General features: G+C 55.2%; 6 protein-coding genes across 6 annotated transcripts; 3 read left to right on the top strand and 3 right to left on the bottom strand.

Moving 5' to 3' along the window:
* Positions 1-4,459: 4,459 nt before the first annotated feature.
* lsc1 (CTD kinase subunit beta) lies at positions 4,460-8,176 on the bottom strand (the record flags this gene model as incomplete). Its single annotated transcript, XM_037323138.1, has 4 exons — positions 4,460-5,275; positions 5,328-5,535; positions 5,588-6,742; positions 8,016-8,176. The coding sequence occupies 4 exons, from the start codon at positions 8,174-8,176 to the stop codon at positions 4,460-4,462; spliced, it is 2,340 nt and encodes a 779-aa protein (XP_037178055.1).
* A 1,089-nt stretch (positions 8,177-9,265) lies between these two features.
* Positions 9,266-10,261, top strand: PPT1 (Palmitoyl-protein thioesterase 1; the record flags this gene model as incomplete). Its single annotated transcript, XM_037323137.1, has 1 exon — positions 9,266-10,261. The coding sequence occupies one exon, from the start codon at positions 9,266-9,268 to the stop codon at positions 10,259-10,261; it is 996 nt and encodes a 331-aa protein (XP_037177427.1).
* Positions 10,262-10,488: 227 nt separating this feature from the next.
* CGCA056_v007888 (putative ribosome biogenesis protein) lies at positions 10,489-11,740 on the bottom strand (the record flags this gene model as incomplete). Its single annotated transcript, XM_037323136.1, has 2 exons — positions 10,489-11,592; positions 11,666-11,740. The coding sequence occupies 2 exons, from the start codon at positions 11,738-11,740 to the stop codon at positions 10,489-10,491; spliced, it is 1,179 nt and encodes a 392-aa protein (XP_037177426.1).
* A 2,840-nt stretch (positions 11,741-14,580) lies between these two features.
* PLM2 lies at positions 14,581-16,189 on the top strand (the record flags this gene model as incomplete). Its single annotated transcript, XM_037323135.1, has 2 exons — positions 14,581-16,098; positions 16,157-16,189. The coding sequence occupies 2 exons, from the start codon at positions 14,581-14,583 to the stop codon at positions 16,187-16,189; spliced, it is 1,551 nt and encodes a 516-aa protein (XP_037177429.1).
* A 1,817-nt stretch (positions 16,190-18,006) lies between these two features.
* On the top strand, positions 18,007-18,243 carry CGCA056_v007886 (uncharacterized protein; the record flags this gene model as incomplete). Its single annotated transcript, XM_037323134.1, has 1 exon — positions 18,007-18,243. The coding sequence occupies one exon, from the start codon at positions 18,007-18,009 to the stop codon at positions 18,241-18,243; it is 237 nt and encodes a 78-aa protein (XP_037177428.1).
* A 412-nt stretch (positions 18,244-18,655) lies between these two features.
* Positions 18,656-21,745, bottom strand: CGCA056_v007885 (uncharacterized protein; the record flags this gene model as incomplete). The annotated part of the gene is made up of 1 exon (XM_037323133.1): positions 18,656-21,745. The coding sequence occupies one exon, from the start codon at positions 21,743-21,745 to the stop codon at positions 18,656-18,658; it is 3,090 nt and encodes a 1,029-aa protein (XP_037177431.1).
* Positions 21,746-22,931: the final 1,186 nt, after the last annotated feature.

The following is a 22,931-nucleotide window of genomic DNA, read 5'->3' as shown; positions in this document are numbered from 1 at the left end:
CTAGCAATGAAATGCAATAGCTGCTGAATGACATACATGCATTCCGCTGAGAGAGAATTTGAATCAGAGTATCTTCGTTGAGATTGGTGTCTATCACCGGAGGTTGTTAGATCGTTGGCCATGTTGTACGTTGGAACACCTCGCGACCATTAAGACAGCTTACACATAGGTCAAGAATTCGTGGGGCTGCTTTTAAGTGGTAGCAGGTTGGCGGCATGCTGAACATAGTCATGTTGGTTTGGAAAGCAACGGAAGCAACGGAGGCAACGGCGACAACCATTCATCGTGGGATCGGTCAGGCTGTAATGGAAAAACCATGATGGATGGTTGGGGAGCTTGATATATCTTCCTTGTGCGGTGTGGCGGGCATGGCGAACCATTGGTACGCGCACCACCTAGTTAGTAGACGCCTTACGCGTTGCGCAGTCACAAGCAAAAACCTAACAATACCGCTGTAGTAAGGCCGATTTTCTCCCCTGGAAAGTATCCTACGAAAATGAAAAGAAGTCTCTAAAGATATGTAAAGTAAGGAATCATAACAACGTCTTCTTCTGTTTTGATATTAACTTTCTTTCGCTGAAGTAGATAGAAAGTACTAATTTTCATAACGATGCAGTAGTCCAGGGCGTATAGTGTTCACCTTTTTCTCTTGCGAACCGCGCCGCAATTAACACAGGAGGCAGAGGAGGCAGAGGAAGGCAAACGCCACTAAGTGTAATAAGGCAGCCGCTACATGTGATGGCCCATGGCCCGTAGCGAATGAAAACGCCGATTTAATGGATAGCTTAGAGGCCACAGCATGTGAACTGTATGCGAGTGTCTTGTGGCGTGGATTTTCATTGTTCTAGCCCAGCGGAAGACCTCAAGGCAGCATCTCGCATGTGTGACACTGCAGAACTTGTAGACCGTGCGGATGGAAAGCTTTGCTACTAGTACTGTTCAAGCAGACAGGTATGTGAAGCTGCGGTGATAGGGCCTTAAGCCAAACTCCATCTCATAGGCGCCATTCGCGGGTTCCACCTCGGGCATTTGGCAGAGGGGTTCCAGGCCTCAGTCAGGTCTGGAGGCTTCAGGCGAATGTGAGCTTGCACCTCAAACACCAACCCATCATCGGCCCAAATGATACACACTTTGATTCATCGGATACCGGAGTGGCCCGCAAATCGAACGTTACCCTCTGCGCAGAAGAAACGCCATATTGAATGAATTCGTTTTCCTACTTACAGTTCAAACTACACAAGCGTTGAATAAATGCAGTCCAGCAGCAAATGGACAAGTCGCCGGCCAGGGTGGCCACCGAATCAAATGGATTCCTGATTTTCTCAAGGGGTATCTTTCGTAAACGAGCGGGCCATCATGAACGGATCGACCTTTCCAGAAAACCATGCATTAATCCTAATCAATATCGACGTGAAAAATGACCCGGCGCTCTCTAGCGAATCAAGCTGCAATAGCTCCCAAGCAATGCCATTGTCTAAGATCTTGGGCAACTAGCGCATGAGTTGAGTGAAAGGATCTCATGTGCCTTTGCAAATTATCTCCTCGGCCGCCCTTGATGACCGTCGAACAGAGCGGGCATTTCAGAACAACCTTTTGATGAACAGATTTGTAGTGTCGATCGCGATCTCTCAGGGAGCTGAAACGCAGGTCGCAGTCGATCGAGGTGCAAGCGTGGTCTCGCTCATGACATCTCAGGTGCTCCCTAAAAGCTATTAGCGCTTGATAATCTCTGACTTGGTAGTCGGGGGGCCGTGCCTAAGACGCTTCACTCCTCCGGTGAAGGCTTTGCATACAGGGCAGGTATGATCTCCCAGGACCGATAACGCAGCCCGGTTTATCGTCTGTTGTCGTGCGGACTCAATGCTTGAGTCGCTGTCATCCTCAATTGAACTATCTGCGATGCCGTTCTGATTTACAGCATTGAGATGGCCAGCTTCAAACGTGTCAAACGAATGGAGTGAGTCGTTCGAACGAGACGCCGAAGTTGCTGTTTGGATGTCGATGGTGAAGGGGGATGGGATGGAGTGCGATGATGTCGTGAGATTCTCTTCGCCATACCGAAGCGCGGGGTCAATGGGAATTTGTGTCTCCCAAAGCTGAGAATTGAAGGCCTGATCACCTTCACGTTGAAGAGAGCTCGTAGTCTGGGAGTCTCTTGGCATGTACTCTCCTGATGCGCTGCCAGCGTGGTTGACTTGTGAGATAGGAGGAAGCTGAGACGCCAAAGAGCCATCGATACTACTGTTAAATATGATGTCTCTCGGATCATAAACGCTAGAGTCTCTTTGTCTGTAGTTGGGAATGCGATATAAGTCGATGCCATTGTGACTGATGTCGAGAGGAGGAATTCCGGGAGTTGAATTGATGCCATTAATATAGTACTCGCCGTTGTGCGTGGAATTATTAAGGAGGGAGCTTGTGAGACAATTGTCTTCTTGGGGCACGCAATAGCCATGGCAGCATCCGAAGAAGTGACCCCCCCACGCAGGGTGACTGGCCTCGTTCATATGAGACGTGTTGATACAGTTTGGGAGCAGTGATGATCCAAGGTCGGCATTATCTGAAGAGTCCATGGGCCATGGCTGGGATGGGAGGGCATCAAAGCCAGAATGATGGGAAGCGTCATGGGAGAAAGGCGACTGTGTTGTATAGTTGGTGTTGGGAAGCTGGGAAGGCAGCCAAGAAAGTTCTGGGGCCTGACACCGGTTCCGGTGGAGTGAGCTAACAAGAGAAGAACAGGGGTCAGAGAAGGATCACGATGTTAGGTGAAGTCGCCGTTTAAACTCAAAGTCTAGAGGCCAAACGTGGGATTGCGATAGAAATATACTGGATATAGGAAGGGTAAGCCATGGGTAGCACTGGCTTCACGTGGTCGGGATCAGCCACAGGTCTTCCCGCTAGGGTGTCAAAGAGATAGACCTGGTAGTTGACGAAGAACAAATGAGGCATCGCGCACTTTTCAGATGGGGGGGAAGCTCGATTTTTATATTTTCCATTCAGATTATGTACACTGAGATACCCTCACTGAACGAAGCAATGGCCGAGGTGCTCCTACCGCGTCCATCCTACTGTGTGCGCCTACTAGGTGGGCTACGAAACTTCATCAACATATTTCCCCATCAAGCTGCTAGAGGTTTGGGAAGCAAGATTGTGCTTTCGTTCGCAAAGATGACGAGGCCATGACTTCAATCGTGTAGAACAGAAAGTCGATGGCTCGCTTCATCCGTTCGAGGACTGTTAAGAGGTGGTTGCAAAAGTTGGCGGGAATCTTGATGCAATACCGGATCCAAGAGGAAATTCTCACACCGCAGGCAACAATCTGTGGCGTTGAAGTCTTCTACCTGTGTAGCCGTCAAGATTCGATCTTGAATAGCTGAAAGGAGTGAAGATTGATGGTGAGCTGTGATAGTCTGAGAGCGGCAGACGTCGGTCCATCCTTTAATATATAAACTTGGATATACTCGAGAGGATTCACATAAGATGACCGTCCAAATCAGACGCCTGAGGCAATGATGGGTCGCTGTACCAGCTACCGAGTGACAGACCATGGTCTGAATGAATCAGGCTCCTAGATGTTTTGCTGAGGCCACGCCGGTATAGGTTCAATCCACGTACGCAACGCTACGTGGACAAATGACTGCTAGATTCTGGGACGAGGACGAATCTGCCTACTGAGGCTGCCTAGCCACCAAGCCATCATGGGCCGACTCGTTCAGAAATCGAACAAAAAAAATTCGTGTTGAAACTTGGGGTGACACAGACAGGTCAGAAGCCAGTTGGCCAGGAGTTGAGGCCACCCGACGGAGCGCCGCAGACCCCTCTCAACTGGTTTACTAACCCGCAGCAATGCAGGCAGCGCCTCCTCAATGGCACATCGATAGGCGCCTCCGCAGGCGCAGTCGTCAAATTTATCACCAACGACATGTTAAACCCCCGAAAACACCTGCTGCACCGGCGCCTCAGTGGACACTTGGAGCGCATGCGGGACGGGACGCCTTGCGATCTGCCGCCAGCTCCGGCGCCTCAATTCAGGGGTTAGGCTGAACGACAATGAGGCGACATCTTCGCAACTCAACCACGTCAGAGTTTCGGAAAGATTGGAAGGAAAGCCTGAGATGAGGCGTTGAAATCGGGCACACTTGCATAGCATTGCAGCATGACGTTGAGAGAATGAGTTTTTCTACTTAGAATTTTTACTTACACAAGCGTTGTGGATGATTGTAGTCCAACAGATGTACAAGCGGCCGAACCGACCGCCGAATAACGCAATATCTTCCCGAATCTTTCCCACGGGGTATCTTCCGTAAACGCCTTGTAACTCAGACAAAAATCCCTTCCCACGTCCTTTTCCTCCTGGTACAATGGTACCAAATGCTGTAGCTAGTTTGTGGGCTGAGCCAATATCGGAAGCCAATCATGCTCAATGTAGAACCACCAGAGAGAATGCAAACAATCAGGCTCAGTAGTATCCGCGACCCTTGCGACGATCGTGGTGATGATTGCGACGACCACCACCCCAGCCACCATCACGCTTCATGTCGCGGTGATTGTGGTTCTTGCCCTCAGGCTCCATGGGCACCTCGACCTCGACCTCGTAGTCCTCGTACTCGTCCTTGAAGTAGGGCTCGACCTCGCGGCGCTCGCAGCGGGCCTGTTCGGGATCGAAGACGAAGCGCATGGTGCCGTCCTGATTGCGACCATTGCGCTTAGCGGAGTTGCTACCAAAGAAGCTTATGTTCTTGAGGACGGACACGCCATTCGAGAGGTTCTCGTCCTCGCCGCCGTCGCAGTTGTTGCACCAGTGCGCGTACCGAACGAGCTTGTCATCGTTGTCGACCTCACTGTTAATGACGATCTTGACCTCGATGAACTTGTTCAGGTCGAAGCGGTTGCCGAGTTTGGTGGACTTGAGGTGCTGGGTGTAGAGATCCAGGAGATCGAGCATGGTCTCGACGATGTTCTGGCGGGTGGTATGGTAGACGGAGAGGTCGACCTTCTCGATTTTGTCGACGCCGGTGCCAAGAAGGCGAGCGGTGAGCTCGAGCAGGGCGAGAGCCATCGCGAAGGAAGGCTGCTTGATAGGAGCAAAGGTCTTGTAGAGGTCGATGCTCATCTCCATAGCAATAGCAAAGACTTCCTTGGCGTCGGCGCCCATAATCTGCTTGGTGACCTTCTGGAGAGAGGCCTGAGGGTAACGGCAACGGAAGTCGAATCCGACGGTCTCGAGAATCAGGCGCTCCAAGCCGATGACGATCTTGGAAGGCTGCTCGAACATCTGCCATGTGTTAGTCAAGCTCTTACGCTGATGTAGTAAGCCAACGGCGTACCTTGTCATCTTGAGTCGTAGGATGATCCGGATTCTTAATGTTGTACGCAGCGCACAGAATCTCCTTTGACTTCTTGATGGTATCCTCAACCTTGCAGGCGAGGAAGAGCGAGGCCATGGCAGCATCCTGATAATTGTATTCGGCGTCACGGAAGGAGAGGCGGAACCAGTGGTAGTATACGCATGCAGTATCGAACGTCTTGACTGGGCTGTGAAACGTTAGCCTTGAACCGGGCAAAAAGAAGCAGTATGACGACGTACACATGGAGCACGTTGCGGACGTTATCGATCAGCTGCACTCCTTGGAGACGGTAGCTATCCTCCCTAGCCGGATCGCTCTTGTTGTCTCTCAGCATGCGGCGCAAGCGCTGCTCGCTCGTGTATTGGCACGACACCTGGATGTGGCCAGGGTGAGGTCCCTTGGGAACCTGCGGCTCCGCGGCAGGTGCCGGGGTTGAGCTGTTTGTGGAGGCATTGTTCGAAGCCGCAGCTTGCTGTTGGGCCTTGGGGCCGGAAGGAGCCATCAGGACGGTCGCGTAGCGGCGCTCGAGGTAGAACGGGTCGTCGTCGGAGCTATTGCTGCTGCTCGAGAAATCGATGAGATCCTCGGAGGAGTCGGTGCAAGGCTCTGCGTCGTTGTGTTCGCCGTGGCAGCTCTCGTGATCGACAGCGCTCTCCTCGCAAACCTCGTCCTGGTCGACGTCCTCGTCAACGTCAATGCTGCTACCCTCGCCTCCGTAGACACTGCCGCTCTCGTCGAGGTCGCTCTCGTCAGCGTCGCCAATATCGTAGTCGCTATCGTAGCCGCCCTTTCCCTCGCTGAACTGGGCCTGGCTCTCGTCCTGCTTGGTGCTGGAGCTGTCGTCCTTCTTCGTGTCAGAGCTCTCGTTCTCGAAGTCGTCGGCGTCGGCCTCAGGCTCGTCGTCCTCCTCGTCCTCACTCTCTTCGAGCTCGGCAAAGCTGCGCACGGGCGCGACGTCGTAGGGATCTCCAAGGAAAGAGTAGTCGCAGTGAAAGACAGCGTCACCGTCCAACGGAAGGTCGAGGATCTCGTTGGTGGGAAGGAGGGAGATTTGCTGCCGAGTGGCGTCCGTGACTCGGTAATGGATGTGCTGCAACGCGCCCGTGTAAATCTCGGCGGCAAGGGTCTGGGTAATGAACGGCGGCGACGGGCCAGCGTCAGCGACGTGCCAGTTGAACCGTTTTGTCTGCACGGACCACAGGCGCCAGTCGTCATGCTCCACAATCCGGAGACGGAGACGGGGCGGGAACACCGTTCGGCCCTCACCCACCAAGACCCTGACCACACCAGATGCGGTCCAGGCGTCTAGGGTCTCGGTGGCATTGTGAGGACCGAGGAGGTCGAGGGGTGCTTCATAGTTGTTGAATCTCTGGCACCAGGCAGATAGAAGGCCTCTGGGCATCTGTAGGTCGGTATTAGCATGAATACAAGAACGACGGAAATGGAAGCCAAAGCCGATAGTCACGATCTATGAAAAATCGGTGATGGTAGATGCCATGCAGGACAGTGACCTCAAAAACAAAAAAAAAAATCATAGAGAATAAAAGTAAAAGCAAAAACATGGGGAACGCGTCACATGAATCGCCCACATAACGAAGCAGAGAAAACGAAGGACGCCGCTGGTAACACAGGACAGTGATCGGGAATGGAGGGGAGTTCTTGGCTGCGCGCCGCTCAAAAAGTGAAGCCATCGCGAGCGTCCAAAACGAGGGGTCTGCGAAGCTCCGAAGAACCTCTCGCCAGCAGCATCGACACCGAGTATCAGGAGTAAAACACAGGCAGGAGAAAAATCCAATGGCGCCCGCTCATTTCGGATCAGCTTACCTTGGCTACACCTCGACGAGGAAGCAATCTTGACAAGTCGTCTTGATGCGTGGCGAGCTGGGCGCAATCGCAAGTCGGCGAAACAGCTGAGGCGTTCGCGATCGAGCTGCGCGTCGATTCGAACCAGAAATGTCGAGCAAGCGAAGGCAAGAGAACACTGCAACGATTCGAACACAGTAGACCAAGTCCAGAATAGACCAGTCGAAAGTCGTTGTGTGTGATGAGGGCAAAGAACAACAACAAGATCGAGGTGAAGATGTTTGTGTCTGAGTCTATTTTTTTCCTGGGAACAACGAGGGCTCCGAAAGTAGGTACAAAGATTTCATTCCAGCCATTGCTCTTTCCTTATCCAACCGTTCGCTAAAGACCACAAAGAGGGAGAGGTGCCTCGCTGCCTCATGAGACGATGCTCGGCGAGGGCTTCACGCGGGGACTTTGAAGCCTCACTCGATGGGGACGTGGGCCCTCTGTCCAGGCAGTAGCTCTCATAGGCCGAGGCATGTCGTCATGTCAACCAGATATCTGTAAGTAGAGTTAGCATTGTGCTTAAGACAAGAGTCCAAAGACAATGAAGTGTTGAGAGAACATCTCAGAGTGTCGCGTAGTTTCATGGTGAGTACTCAATCCCGTCTTGAAACATTGTTGAGTGGATGCAAGTCATCATGATGAGGCAGGGAGGGCAGGGTAAGATAAATAAGAACCAAACGTACCTTTTGAGTGTTGACAATCACTTCCGTAGCACCAGGCAACACGAGCAACATCTTCGAGACCATCATATGGCAACATCACTCTCCGATACTGCTCGCTTTCCGCTGCCTGGCACCCATTTCCAAAACCTTCTACTCATCGGTGCAAGTGTCCTCCGCCTGAGGGACGCGTTTTCCGATGGCCGGGACCTCGGGGGCGACGGTGTTCGGGTCCATGGTCGGGATGTTGAAAGTCTGCAGCGGCGCCGCAAGGACGGCCACGGGGAAGAGGACGTAGAGAACCTTGGAGAACTGCATTTTGACTGTCGTCGGAAGGCTGCAGGAAAAACGTGCGAGAGATGGGAGGAAACGACTGCAGAGAACAAACAAATGCAGGAACGATGGAAACAAGAAGACCAGACTCTTCTAACAACTTTGCAGAGAGATGGAAAACTTCGATGGCGAACTGAGGTGGTGTTTCATGTCGTCCATGGCAGCGGCGCCTCGTCCATACTTATTATGGGCGAACCGCTGCCACTGCCACAGCCAGAAAAAGACGCCGTGACAACCGACCGAACATGCGCTGTCCGCAGTCCGAGCCAAGCCCTTCCCACAAAGATCGGCCGATCAGTGTCAGAGAGTTGTCCAGCCACGAGTGCGCATCACAGCCCGCCTCGCATTCCCTCGTCATGCAACCCTCGGCGTGTGCCAGCTGTGCCAGCAGTCGTCAGCGCCGTTTGAAACAGGGGACCATCTTGGAGGTGCCCTGAGAAGCGTTTCAGACGGCAGGGAACCTCTGCAACGTGGGATCTACCCGCCGGAGCATGGGCTTGTCGAATATGGAGTCCCCTCGAGTCGTCGCCGTCATTGTCAGCGTCGTCGTCAACATCCGTCCGGGAGCTGGGCTAGCTTCGCAGTAGGCCAGCGCTTGAAGATCCCGCCACGGCCGGAGGATTCGAACCAAGACTTTGACGGATGTCTGACTGGAGGTCGAGGAGAGAAAAGGATAGCAGAGCTAAAGAAAGCTCCAGAAGTACTGGGGTAGGAGCTCTGAGACGCTAACGCTTTTAAGCGAGAAAATCCCGTGACTTGGGCAGTGCACGGGCCAGATTCCGCAGGACCAAGAGCGACGGGCCTTTCGGATCATCTCCAAGACCTTTGGCGCTGTCCGTGGCCAATGGGAAGCTCCAGTGATTAGGCCGGGCGATAACTGAGGAGTACCTAGAGGGAGCTTGCCCAATGTCACAGGCAACCTGCTGCTTGGCCGTGTCGTCAGCTTCCCTCGCCACAGTTCAACCTTCCCTTTGGCAAAGGCACCTGGAACACCATTGCTTCAACCAACACTAGACTGTTGGATTCTTAACCTAGCACTGATCACAAACATTCCCATTTAGCAGAGCCGTCAAAATGAAGTCCCTTTCCATCGCCAGGCTTCTCACGGCCGGCTCCCTTGCCGCTGTCGCATACTCCGCCGCCGTCCAGAGGCCGCTCTCGGACGACAACAACGACGACCCTGACCACCCCATCCCTCTTATCATCTGGCACGGTCTCGGCGACTCCTACGATGGCGACGGTATTAAGCAGGTCGGCGAGCTCGCGGAGGCAATCAACCCGGGCACCTTCGTCTACAACATCAAGGTCGGCACCGACGCCAGTAGCGACCGGTCCGCCACCTTCTTCGGCAACGTCACCACCCAGCTGGAGCAGGTCTGCGAGGAGCTCGCCGCGCACCCGATCCTCTCCACCGCGCCGGCCGTCGACGCCATCGGCTTCAGCCAGGGCGGCCAGTTCCTCCGCGGCTACGTCGAGCGCTGCAACAAGCCCCCCGTCCGCAGTCTCGTGACCTACGGCAGCCAGCACAACGGCATCGTCGAGTTCAAGGCCTGCGGCGACTCGGACTTCCTGTGCAAGGGCGCTATGGCCCTCTTGCGCTTCAACACCTGGTCGAGCTTTGTGCAGAACCGCCTCGTCCCCGCCCAGTACTACCGTGACCCGGCTCCCGACCAGTACGAGAAGTACCTCGAGTCGTCCAACTTCCTCGCCGACATCAACAACGAGCGCGAGCTCAAGAACGTCCAGTACAAGAAGAACCTCGCCGGCCTGTCCAACTTCGTCATGGTCATGTTCGAGGAGGACACCACCGTCATCCCCAAGGAGACGGCCTGGTTCGAGGAGGTCAACGGCACGGAGAGCCTGCCGCTGCGCGCCCGCCAGATTTACAAGGAGGACTGGATCGGCCTAAGGGAGCTTGACCGCAAGGGAGCCCTCCGCTTCCGCCAGGTGCCCGGTGATCACATGCAGCTGACGCAGAAGAACCTGAACAAGACCATTTCCGAGTTCTTCGGACCCTTCAAGAAGCGCTTCAGCTCCGAGAAGGCTAGCTTCGTCTCTGAGGAGTTGTAATTGGTAACACAGTACGAAAAATGGGGATAGTTTAATGGCGCGCGAGTATTGGTTAAAAGGGGCAAATTGTACACTAGGTCTGATTGATAAATCCCTCGACACACAAGTTCTCTCTGGTTATTTTTGTCTGAACCAACGCCGTACGCCTCGAACCATGCATGGTATATCCCGCAGGAATCCCTCTCCTTTTGTGGACTCTTTTTCGTTTTTATGTAAATGGCACGTTCTTAGTTGTCCAGAGCAGCCTTGGCCTTGGCCTTCTGCTTCCTCAACTTCTCCTTCTGCGCCACAGCAATCTTCTTGTCGAGCTTCGCGTCGTCGCCCTCGGGCAGGGCCTTGGGCGCGGCGGCCTTCTTGGCCTTCTTGGTCGTCGGCTTGGTCTCCTTCTCCTCCTCCTCCTCTCCCTCGGGGGCGGCCTCGATCGACTTGCGCTTCTTGCCAATGTTGGCCTTCTCCGCGATGGCCTTGGCCTCCTCGCTGCCATCGGCGACGATGTCCTTCTCCTCGAGCCAGAGCTCGTCCGTCAGCCAGATGGGCAGCGCGGCCGTCTCCTGGCCCTTGACGTAGATGCTCTTGACGTTGGCCCACTTCTGCGGCACCCACTTCTCGACGAGCGCCTTGACGACGGCCTCGACGTTCTCGGCGATCTGCGCGGCGGTGAAGCCGGCGTAGCCCACGCGGATGGCCGTGTTGGTCGAGGGCGTCAGGCTGACGAGCGCGCAGCCGATGGCCTTCTCGATCTCGGCGGCGATGTCCTGCGGCGTGCCGGCGCGGACGGAGCCCTGGGTCTTCTCGGCGGGCTTCTGGCGCTTGCCGTCGATGCGGGTGGGCTTGGGGGAGAGCACGACGGGGATGGGGCGCTTGGTGGTGCTCTTGTAGAAGGTCTTGCCGAGGGCCTTGGGCAGGCGGTTGATGATGCGGTCGTCGGCGAGGAAGATGTCGTGCTCGGCGTAGAGCTTGCGCAGGGCCTCGTACTGCTTCCACTTGGCCTTGAGCTTGCCGACGTCGACGACGCGGGTGATGCGCTTGCGCAGCGCCTCGGGGAAGTCGTCGGAGGCGATGATGTTCTTGTAGGCGCGCTGGGGGTCGGCGGTGATGAGGCATATCGTGGACTCCTCGTCCGTGTTGAGCGGGTGCGGGAGGACGATCTTGCCGGGCTTGAGGCGGTTGGTGTCGGCGATGTGGCGCTTCGTGGTGAGGGTCAGCCAGACGGGGGAGCTGGCGAGGTCGTCTTCGGGGTCGGCGAGGAGGTTCTTCTTGCCGGACTCCTCGGTCTTGGAGGCCGCGGCCTTCTTGATGTGGGCGAGCAGCGCCTTGGATGCCTTCAGGGTCTGTGTTGTTTTTTTCTGCGATTAGAGAACGGAACGGGCTTTGTCAGTGGCGAATTGGGATGTAAATTCTCACCTGCTCGGGGTCAATTGCGGGCGCGACATCTTTCGATGCGACGGCGACGGCCTTGGAGGTCTTCGAGGGGGCCATGACTACAGATGTTGTGGTGGAACGTCTGTTTGTTCTAGCTGGAGAGGATGGGGATGCAGAACGTCGCCTACACTGCAGAGTTGGCGGGGAGTTTTTTCGCGGTCGTCCAAATTTTTTTGACAGGGATCATGAATTGTCGGCGAATGCGGACTGCCGGAGCCGATATGCACGGACCAGATCCAGTTATCGATAAGTTTGAGCTTATCAGTGAGTGGATCCGATAAAGTTGTCGTTCACCGAGTTACCGAGGTGAAGGGCCGGTGAACATCTCAATGGGGGAAACCCGACCATTCCATGCGACGGCCAACTAATGTCTTGTTTCGTTGCAAAGGTAGAGAGATCGAAAAGTTTTCAAGACGCCTCACGGACACATTCGTAGTTGTGGAAGAGGAATTTTGCGCCGCGTTGTGCATCTGCAAGCTGACCACAGCTTTACGCGTCTATTGGCTTTTGACATCGCGTCTTGAATCTTGAGTGCATATAGCCATTCAACTTTAGGGCTGAGCGGCCAAGCATCGCATTCAGTCGGGGCCCCTCTACGGATAACCCAGAGCGTTGGTAATTCGTGCAAAAGCCCCTCCGGTTGCCGATTAAACGTTACCGTGGTCCACGGAAGGGCGTCCAGAGCCAATGGGTCTTGATACACGGGTGCTGTCTCACTCTGAAAACGGGCCCTTGGAAAGCCTGCCTGGAAGCATGCGTACGAGAGCAGTGGGACTACGACACAGTAATGGCACGCAAGAACTTTGCACACGCGCGGCCAACGGGGGTTGCTTCCTCAGTCCAATTGGGAACGCCGGGATCATTTCAAACCTGTCAAAGCCTCAGCGGGTCGTGTGAGCAGGAGCGCGACTTGCGTTAGCGATGCGGGGTGGACGCCGAGACGCGGCGATGATTGACGGTTCGGGAGGCGGGCTCAGCACGGCTCGGCTGTCTGCCTCCTGACGCTCATTTCCCGAAGCCAGCTGTCAGCCCTCATCGCGCACAGAGCTAAAACAAATAAGTACATATTGCTAGAGCATACGACAGCTGGCTACGAGATAAGGGGAAAAGGGATCATTGTGGTAGCAGAGCGGGCGACGGGTATGGTATGTATATCATGACTTGGACAGACAGGGTACCTGGGTTGAGACCACTTTTACGCGAGCCAACACGTCCGCGATGCCTCGTTTCAACCCCTTCACTTTCAGCGTATCTTATGTATACGAGCCATGAATGAGGGCACTTTGAGGCTCGTGTATGCGCAACCCAGTCTCTGAGCGGGCCAAGTCTCACAAAGACGGATAGGCAGCACATGCTCGTAGCAGAAAAGGGAAATGGAGGCAGGTGAAGCTGCCAAAGAGAACCAATGAGTTGGCGTGGTTCCCACGATCCCATGTGACCAACAGGAGGAGCATCGGCGCAAATGCTGGAAGCGAGGGAGCCACAGGGATGGTAAAATATCAGGGAAGAGGGCAGGTGGGAATGCATGGTGGTCTAATACAGAGCTATGCAGTGCTAATGTACGGACTACATAGTATGTAATTTGCAAGCCTGTGTCTCTCGCAGTCTCACTCCCTGCCAGTGTCGACACGCTTTACGCAGTAATACTTACTCGTCCGGCCAGGCTTTGGATTGCCAGGGTTGAAGGGACGGTTGACGTGTGGGCTGGGCCGTGGGTGTCTGTCGGCGCTAAAGTGCCAAAGGTACGTTCTTCAGCGTTCTGCGCCGTTGGGCTGCCCCCGTAAGAGGATTAAATGAATGGATGGATGAGGTGCTGCTGACCACTGCCCGGTGCTTGGCCAGAGACGCGCACCGGAAGTGGACGTGAGTCGTAGTTTTTTTTTCTCTCTTTGGTGGAGACGCGCTTCGGCTTCGGGAGGAGGCTGGAACGGGCAGACTCGACGTGGATGAGGGGCGATTGTGTCCATTGTGAGGTCAGAGGCTGCGATATTTTGCAGACAAGATGGCTGGTTTGCAAAGGCGGTCTATGGAGTAGATTCCAGAATACTCAGAATATTCAAGATTGAAGATGCAAGTGAAGCAAGCAAACAGGCAGCTTGCACCCGAGTTGAAGATGCAGACTGCCGTCAACGGGACAATTAAAGATTGAAACACCCATTAAAGCTCAGATAGCGGCCCGCGTCGGCCAGGGTCGTGGCCTGAAGACACCCCAAGCGTCATCTTTAGCGCTTGCGAGGCTCCGCCGGTGCGCTAAGTGCGCTGTAAGGTAGCCGTTGACTTGTCACAATCAGTGGACTACTGGAAAGCAGCGAGTGCCCGGTACAGCGGTCGGGGACGATACAGTGGTGTGCGTGCTCCACCGGCAAGCACAATTCCTTGCACAGCACAACGTCTGGACGCGGGGGACGCGATCAACGCCAACGCGCAAGAACACGCTTCGCTCCTGCCATGCTAACGGAAGGGGGCCATCAAAAAGGTCCCGTCCCCGTCCAGACACCCACCACCACGCTCCTGGTCACTCACACTCTGGGCCGCCTTCCACCAGACCTGCAACCACTTTGACAGTTTTTGCATCAGGGAATTATTGTGTGTGGAAAACTCCTCTCTCGTCTTTTCACCTTCGTCCTGTATATCCATTATCACTTCCACTCTTCACAACCTACCTACCTGCCCGTCGGCCCTGTCCCCCACCACGAAACCACTTACACGCGATTCCACTCTACGCCAAAATCCACGCCTGATATCGGGGACCGAAATCGCGCCCACCAAGACGCGACTGCTCACCACGCGGAAGAAATACACTGAAGAGAGAAAAGAGGCACAGGAACAAGAAGCACGACCACGCATCACTTGGGGCAGTCACTCTTTTGGCAGGGCATGCCGTCGTCGCCGCAACAATGATGGATTCGTCGCCTCAATCCAAGAACCCGGAGCCTACCCTCCCCATGGCCGGCACCAAGCGTCCTGCTCCGAGCCTTCTGCCGGCATTCGAACCTCTGTCTTCCTCCCCGGGCTTTCCTCGACCTTCCAAGCGTCAAGCTCGTCCCGGTTCCGTCGGAGGAAACAGCGCCTACCTCAAGTATCCCACGCCAATTCCGACTTCTAGCACCGGCATCCTTTCGTCTTCCCCACCCCGCGTTCACCAGCGCCCCGGCGCTCTCTCGCGAGCCCTCTCCTCCGCCTCCGAACGCACGCCCCTCGGTGCCGTCGCCTCCATTGAATTGAACGACAACGGCGAGACCCTGCTCATGGGCCGTTCTAGCAACTCATCCCATTACCAACTCTCCGCCAACCGTCTCGTGTCCCGCGTGCACGTCAAGGCGCGATTCGTGCCTGCTCCCTCGGCACTGGAGCCGAATAAGATTGAGATTCTGTGCAATGGCTGGAACGGACTGAAGCTGCACTGCCAGGGCCGCACGTGGGAGCTGCTCAAGGGCGACTCGTTCACGTCCGAGACGGAGGGTACCGAAATTATGCTTGACGTCCAGGATGCGCGTGTTATGATCCAATGGCCGAAGCGGGACCAACGTGACCGGCTGGGAAGCCCCGAGTCCCAGTGGGACGACTCCCCGCCCCGGCCCAATGCCCGTGCCGCCGCCGCCACCGCCAACCTGCTCCAGTCAAGTCCCCTGCGCCGTACATCGCGCATCGAGTCTCCGGACTCTCCGACGCCGGCGCACATGACCAGCTCCCAGCGCCTGCAAGCTCTTCTTCCCACTGATGATGGAGAGGTCCACATCTACGAGGACTCCAGCGCGGACGAGCCGGAGCTCCCCAAGCTTACTGACTCGGGTGTCAATGTCGGCCAGAGCTTCGCTACCGAAGTGACCAACTCTTTCTCGTCCGAGCTCAGCGAGCCCGAAGACGAGAACGATCCGGATGAGGAAAACGACCCCATCGTCCACTCCTTCGGTCCCTTTGGAGCTGACATTTCCAACCGCCTGGCCTCTGTCTTGGCCACTACACCCAAGTACCCGTCTGCCAAACACTCACAGCTGCCTCCTATCCGCGATGACTCCAACCCCTCCAGCCCCATCTCTGCGCCGCCAAAGTCGCCGGTCATCAAGGAGGAAGAGGAGGAAGTCAAGGAGCCTCCCTACGAGAACCCTGCCGTGCGCAACCACGTCGTCAACCAGCTCGCCTTCTCCCGCCTGTCGTCCAACCCTCTGTCGACCATCATGAACAATCTCCCCTCCGAGCAGAAGAAGGGCCTGCTCAAGGAACAATTGCGAAGCCTACTGGAGAACACGGCGTGCATCGGCATCATCCGCCGCCAGGGCAAGGATGCCGCCGGCAAGCCCCTCGAGAGCGAGTACTACTACGTTCCCGAGGCCGACGACGACGAGCAGCGTCGCTTCGCCGTCACGGACGGCCTCCGAAAGCCCAGTCTGAGAGCCTGCAGAAAGCAGCACAAGGTACGACCAGCTGAAATGAAGTCGAAAGATGCCTCAACTAACACGATGGGCTTGTTAGCAATATTACTGGAAGCGCCCGCGAACCCCTTGAATGATTCCTGCTTTGGCTTTCATCCCATGTCAACAATCTTTTTGGCTTGCACCCAGCAACCTTGCTCAAGCTGAGCTGATGCCATGCACACTCTCCGCATGATCAGCACTCAGGCTACCCCTTCAACTGTCCATACCTTGGCTCTAAACCTACCCGTTTGGCAAAAAACTTGTGTTCTGGCTGCATAGCGCAAGGCGTTTTATGGATTACACTGTTTTTATTATCTTGTTTTTTTTTGTTCCCTTTTTTTCTTGAACTCTGTACGACTCACACTACTACTACTATACCTCGGGTTTCCCCCCCCTTATTCTTATTCCCAACGATTCCCCATACACACAACACCCGCTTAGATGAGATACATGCATTACGCCGGTCCAGTTTCAACGATTTGGAGCGAGCAAAGCTGCATTATTAGGCTGAAATTCTCCGTTTTTCTTGTCGGCGGGCGATGATCTTTCTGCGTTGGAAGGAATACAGGAAAAAGAAAACTTGGGATGGGACGGATTCTGGCGAGGGACGGAGACGGGAAGGGGAAGGGGTAGGGCGAACGATTGGTAAAAACGGATTGACGAGGTGATGGTGGAAATGTAAAACTCGATGACTACGCTTGAATCAGGTCTGGTAAATACAATGCTTGTTCCTTCAGGGATTTGTTTCGTTCTACTGTTTGGGTCTCGAGTATGGTCGGCGGTTGGGTGGCTCCGTAGCTGGCCACCGAGGGACCGGCCGTTGTAGACCTATTTCATTGCGTCGGGTCCTGCTGGCTTGAAGCTTGCTGGCTCGCGATGATCCAGCAACGATGCAGAAATGGAGAGGAATTCCTTCAATCCCAGATCGCGATCCGAACAGTAACCACAGATGTCATCACGCATCCGCCATCACGAGAAGGATGGAATGTGGTTGCACCGGCAGCGACACTGAAAGGAGCTCCTGTGGGTCCCACCACACCCCTGTCCCACGCCGATAACGTCCGATAAAGCTAGGTAGGCCGGCGACCGGGTCTCGACCTCTTTACCCCGCAATGACGGCGGTGGTGGTCCCCCTTCTCGTTGCAACTCACCTTGCCCAGAAGGAACTACCTAACAAAAACGACGAAGGCGGCGATCAAAAGGTGCAACACCGTATTATGGGCTATCACACAGCTTTGCTAGGTAGCTAGCTACGTAGATGGTCCCATGCCCTTACCTCACCTCACAGCATCAAGACGAGCTAGACAAAGAAAAGCATGTGCTTCGTTGGATGTGGTGGTGGTGGTGTGGTTGAACAGAAACAACCCCCATCCGCCAGTGGCGACAAAAGCTCTGTCCACTGGTGTGATCGTCGTCTGATGTCAGTTGCTCACTGGCCGGTCCCCCATCGCTCGTGCATGAGAAACTCTCAGCTTGCTTCGCCTTGCCTGCTAAGTAAGGTAGCCCCGGGACGGAAACGGGGGACGGTTTGAGCTGCATGAAGACGAAGGAGGGGGTGAGTAGGCAAGTTGAAGGTTAGATTGGAGCTTGAAGGAAATTGGACCCTGGAATTTGGGGGAACGTCTGAGGGAAGCTGTTACCCGGGGTCGTCTTGATATAGAAAGGGGAAGCTCCCGCCTCGATGAACGATTCCCTCTCCGCAGCACTTGTCTTTAATTTCAACTTACATTCCATACCTCTAAACCAAAACATCAACAACAATTCATCCGCCTCTACATCCTACAAACCTCAAGACAAATATCAGCATCAGTCCTCTAATCCAAACAACAACTCACCACCGTCAGACTCCAAACCTAACACACATCCACCACTCCTTCTCCCATCCACCAAACAAGAACACACATCAACATGTCCTCCCAACCCTCCATGGCCAACGTCGCCCCGCAAAAGGACGTCCCCCACGCCGACGCCCACGACCCCTCCAGCCCAGCCGCCGAGGCCGCCCGCGTCATCGAGCGCACCAACAGCTGGAAGCCCTCCTTCGAGCGCCGCCAGAGCTGGAACAAGGAGGACCAGAAACGCGAGTTGCAGATGAGTCACATTGAGGATGTCAAGACTGGGCCTGGCTTCACCGAGAGGGCATGATTGTGTTGCCATAGCATGATTTGGTGCAGAAGAAATGAGGGACGGACGCTGGGAAGGGTGTTACGACACAGATCGTCTGACTACCCAGAGCATCAAGCTGGAAACATTGGGAAAGGGGAATAAGGCGTTCAAAATTGCATGATCACGACACTGCTTGTACTTGTACTCTACCAAACACGCATCATTGAATTGGTCTGAAGCTTTATTGTGTGTGCCATTGAATCCCATAACCCTAGTCATCCGTCCCGTCCCAGTCCTAACGAAAACAAAACCCGATGAGTGGAATTGATTGAAAACCAATCGCATCGTGGAGAGTACTATTGGTACATGTAAAGAGTAACAGTACTGGTGATGAATCCCTCATCGCAAAAGTATATAGTCCACCATTCTCTTGATGAAATCTGAATCAGGCCTACAGCCCCTTGGGCCCACGACCGTCCTCGCCTCCTGTCTTGAAATACTCCCCAACCACACCAATAGCGTATGAGATCCCGCCAACCCACGCAGCGCCAAGAAGAATCTTCCTGGCCCTGCGCTTCTTCGGCCTTCGAGGAGCCTCAAAATCCTGACGGTCACACGAAATCGTGTTGCGTCTTCTCACTGCGCTAAAGGGTGGTGGGGGTTTGTCCTCCGCCTCCGCTCCCGGATAATCATAATTCAGATAGCCTGTTGGACTCGAGGAGTAAGCGCTTGGTACCACGGGGTCGCTCCCCATCATGTCGATGGGGTTCACCTTTGGAGCCTGGTAGGTCGTCGGCTTTTCGATCGTAGGAGTGAAAGGGGTCACCTCTGCCTCGCGGACCTTGCGGAAAACCAGGACGTCTCCGCTTCCGGAGACGATTTCGTAGCCTTCCTTCTGGAGCGGGCTGAAGTAGGGGAAGAACTTTGTCGGGTTGGACAAGCGGAGGAGAACCTCGGCCGGTGTCAGTGGCGTCGCGCTGTCAGGTACCACCGAAGTAGTCTCTGCTGTGTTGATGGTTTGCATCGTCGGGTCGTAGGCGAGAATCTTGTAAACAACAGGCTCACGAAGTTCCTCCTTGGCCAACGTCGACACACTCTCCGGAGCTGCAGCATCTGCGGCGGCGTCTGACGCTGTGCCGTACGATCGCACATAGGAAGGCCAGGTTTGCTTGCCACCACACTCCTCAGAATAGCTCAGCTCAAGGCCCTGGGGCTCTGTGGAGTATATATCAGGAAGACCCTGCTTTCCTGCTACACGTTGCGACTTGAAAGCAGAGGCCCTGTTCATCGCCGGCTCCAATTTCGGAAAGCTCTCATCGAAGGAAGCAGCTTCGACGTCATCACCCTGGGGGCTCTGATACTTGCTGTCCTCTGCCTTTGGGCTTTCCGCCACAATATTGGTCCATGATCTGGAGAAATCCTCTGGAAAATCCCTGACATAGTTGCCGGTCAAGTCTTCCTTGGGTTGGATGTTCTCCCACACCCTGCTTTTAGCCTTGCGCAGACTCACGCGAGCTGCCTTGCTTGAAATATCCCAATTCACTTCGTACCGCGGTAGGTCAGCCTCGAGCATTTGCCGGTTAGTAGTGCTGTAACCCCTACGAGACTGGCCAGAAGAGGTCGGGATCTTGGCTCGAATATCGCTTGCGCGCAGCAGGTCCAAATCGTCAGCTCTTTCTTGGTCTGTCGCGGAGGTGGTCAGGATGCGCTTGCTCGCCCCTGCCGTTCCTGTAGTCGCCCCTGCTGCTGTTGCTGCTGCTGTTGCTGTTGCTGTTGCTGTTGCTGTTGCTGCCGCTGTCGCCGCCGCCGTCGTCCTTGACGCCTTTGCTGCAATTTCCGCGTCAAAATCGCTTAGGCCTTGAGATACAGGATCGATGACCTCGATCGGCTGTCCATCTGGCTCGTTGTGCCGATATGACTCGTACTTCTTCGCCTCGTCGAACGCAGTCTGATCCCACTCTGGCTTGGGACGTTGACCCTCGGGCTCGTCGTATTGAACAGGCCTGTGACGAGCCAAGTCTTCTGGGGCAACTGTGGCAGTAACGCCTTCCGGTGCCTTCCCGCCTCGGGTGAAGGAAACCGGGCCGTAGGTACCCAGATCGGTGTACTGCTTGGAGGCCTCTTCCGGATGCACTGGCGGCTTACCGTGCGGTTCGTTCCAGCCCACAGGCTCGTACTTTCCTAGGTCCGTATACGCCTTGGAGGCTTCTTCTGGGTGAATGGGGGCTCGGCCGAAAGGCTCATTATACGCCACAGGGCCGTATTTATGAAGATCGTCGTATTCCTTTGACCTCTCCTCGGCACTCAAAGGGCGGGCACCGCCCTCGGACTCGTTGTATGCCATCGGGCCATATTTGTGTAGATCGTCGTAGTCTTTTGACCTCTCCTCGGCACTTAGGGGGCGGGCGCCGCCCTCGGCCTCGTTGTAACCACTAGGGCCATACTTGTGCAGGTCGTCGTAGGACGTCTCCTTGGCGTCCTGGTCCTCGTTGTGCATCACTGGCCCGTACTTATTCAGATCCGAATACCTCTCGTACGCTTCGGGGACTTCTGCATCCTCGTTGTGCATCACAGGGCGGTACTTATCGAGATCTTCGTAGGCAGGCTGAGAGAGCTCCTCAGGGGGCCCGTCAGAGAGGGATGGGTTGGAATACTTGTGAAGGTCCTCATATTTTGGCTGTCCGGCTTGGTCGTCCTTGATAAAGTCCTTCAGCCCTACTGGTGTGTACTTATGCAGGTCGTCGTATTCGGACTCTGCTGGTTTCTGCTGTCCCGCATCGAGCTTCTCGTCCATCACGGGCTTGTACTTGTCCAGGTCCGAATACTGCGGGGCCCCCGCATCTCCACTGTCGGCCCACGGGGTACCATCGAGCGGGACCTGACCGTACTGCTTAAGCTCTTCCGGCGGAGGTGGGCCGTCCTCGTAGAACGGCTCGTTGGCCGCGGCGGAACTACTTTCAACGGCCGAATCTGGTGAAACCCTTCGATTCGTGATAGGATCAATTTCGAACTCCGCACCCCGGCTGGCCGAGGTCGTCGACTTGCCGCGAGTCTGGCTACCGAGGTAGTTGCGAATGTTCTGCAGGGGTGACTGCCACAGATCATATTCGTAGGGTCCCGTTCGCTTGGAAGAGAACAAGGCGTTGATAGCACCACGCTCGACGTCTTCGATGTTTTGACCAGGGCGAACTCCTTCTTCGCCGCTTGCTTTATCGCTCGGCCCGCGGCTTCCCTTCGGATTGGTGTGACCGTGTCTAACCCAGCACTGCGCCATCATCTTCTTCATGAGAATTCTTGAATCCTCGCCACGCGAGCTTGGGTCCCATGATATCTTTCGGTTGATTGACTCCATATACTTGTAGGTGACGTTGCGCTGGTGCTGTCGCAGCTGTCGTTGGAACTCGGGGTCTAGGTAAGTGGACCACGCGCGGAAGCGAAAGCCGCGAGTCTGGCCGTAATGGCTTGCCTTCGCATGGTTGTTGGCGAGGGCTCTCACTTGGAGGCCACCCGCACGAGACGAGCGAGGGACGTTGGAGAGCATGTTGACGCTTCTACCATGCTACCTGCACTGGCTGTAGTTAGCACAGGGTACACGACGTAGCTGGGCTCTGGTTGTCGTCGCTGGGTGTCGTCTCTAGGCGTCGTCTCTGGCCACTGTCTCCGCCGTCTCTGGCCGCCGTCGCTGGTGACGTCCAGAGATTATTCGTACGTGAATAGTCGAATAAACAGGAGACACTTACACAGGGGTGAAATTGCAGAGCCAAGTGCCTGCATGGACGATGCTTTTGGAATGACGGGAGGAAAAGGGAAGTGGAAAACCGCCACCTGCATGAGGACGAGAAGGTTGGGAGGTAGCTACCTAGGTAGCGACGGATCGAGGAGACGGCCTACCGTTATGGGCAGAGCCGTCTTGGGTTGGCGAGGTACTGCAGGGGAGTACACTTCAGTGTTAGCTGCCCGGGGTCACTGGCCCACAGTCTCCGCTCCCAGTGCCTTAGCGCCTTTCCCGCAGTGGGCTCGGCGCAGTGGACGTGGAGGCGGCCTTCAGCGTGCAGTTTGCGGGGTAGCCTTTCGAAACCGCCGAACGATCCCGAACGGCGACGCCCAGGTCAACGGGGGGCCTCTTCGAACGTTGACTGTAAGGTATGAAAGCTACATAACAGTCGATGCTCCTATCCGAAGTACCTATCTCGACTTCGGCTCACTCCTGTTTTCGTGATCGTCCTTGTCCTTGGCGCCTCTCTGTCTTCTTCTCGTCGCTGTTTTCCGCGGTCGTCCGCCGTCTTCTGTCTCTAAAGCCTGCCTTACTATTGGATTCAAGCAGGTAAGCAAACTTTCAGACAACTAGGCTATTTGTTCATAGATATGCAACGCCTATATTGAATACACAATCCCAATGCCCAGCAAGGTGCTCTTGTTCCATTGACGTCGCTGCTGGGTTTGGTGAAGCGCCGTCTGTTGTTCAAGCTGGGAGTGGAGTAACACGAATTGGAGAAGTGATAAGAAAAGGCCAATAGAAGCATCGAGATAAAGCAAGGGATGGAAGGACGGGGGGCACGGACATCACTGTGCACGGATGTAATGAGGCCACAATCAGCCAAAGTCACGTGCGAGGGGCTCACCTATGACCGCATCATCTCCGTCCACAGGAACACTGCGAAGAAGCTTTGGCGGGGCAGCTTGGCTATTTTCATTCGCCGGCTCTGGATGTGGTTCGGCCAAAACTT

Source organism: Colletotrichum aenigma, assembly GCF_013390185.1.
Source record: "Colletotrichum aenigma strain Cg56 chromosome Unknown KSG_Cg56_contig05, whole genome shotgun sequence".
NCBI lineage: Eukaryota > Fungi > Ascomycota > Sordariomycetes > Glomerellales > Glomerellaceae > Colletotrichum > Colletotrichum aenigma.
This window is presented reverse-complemented; position numbering and strand designations above follow the sequence as displayed.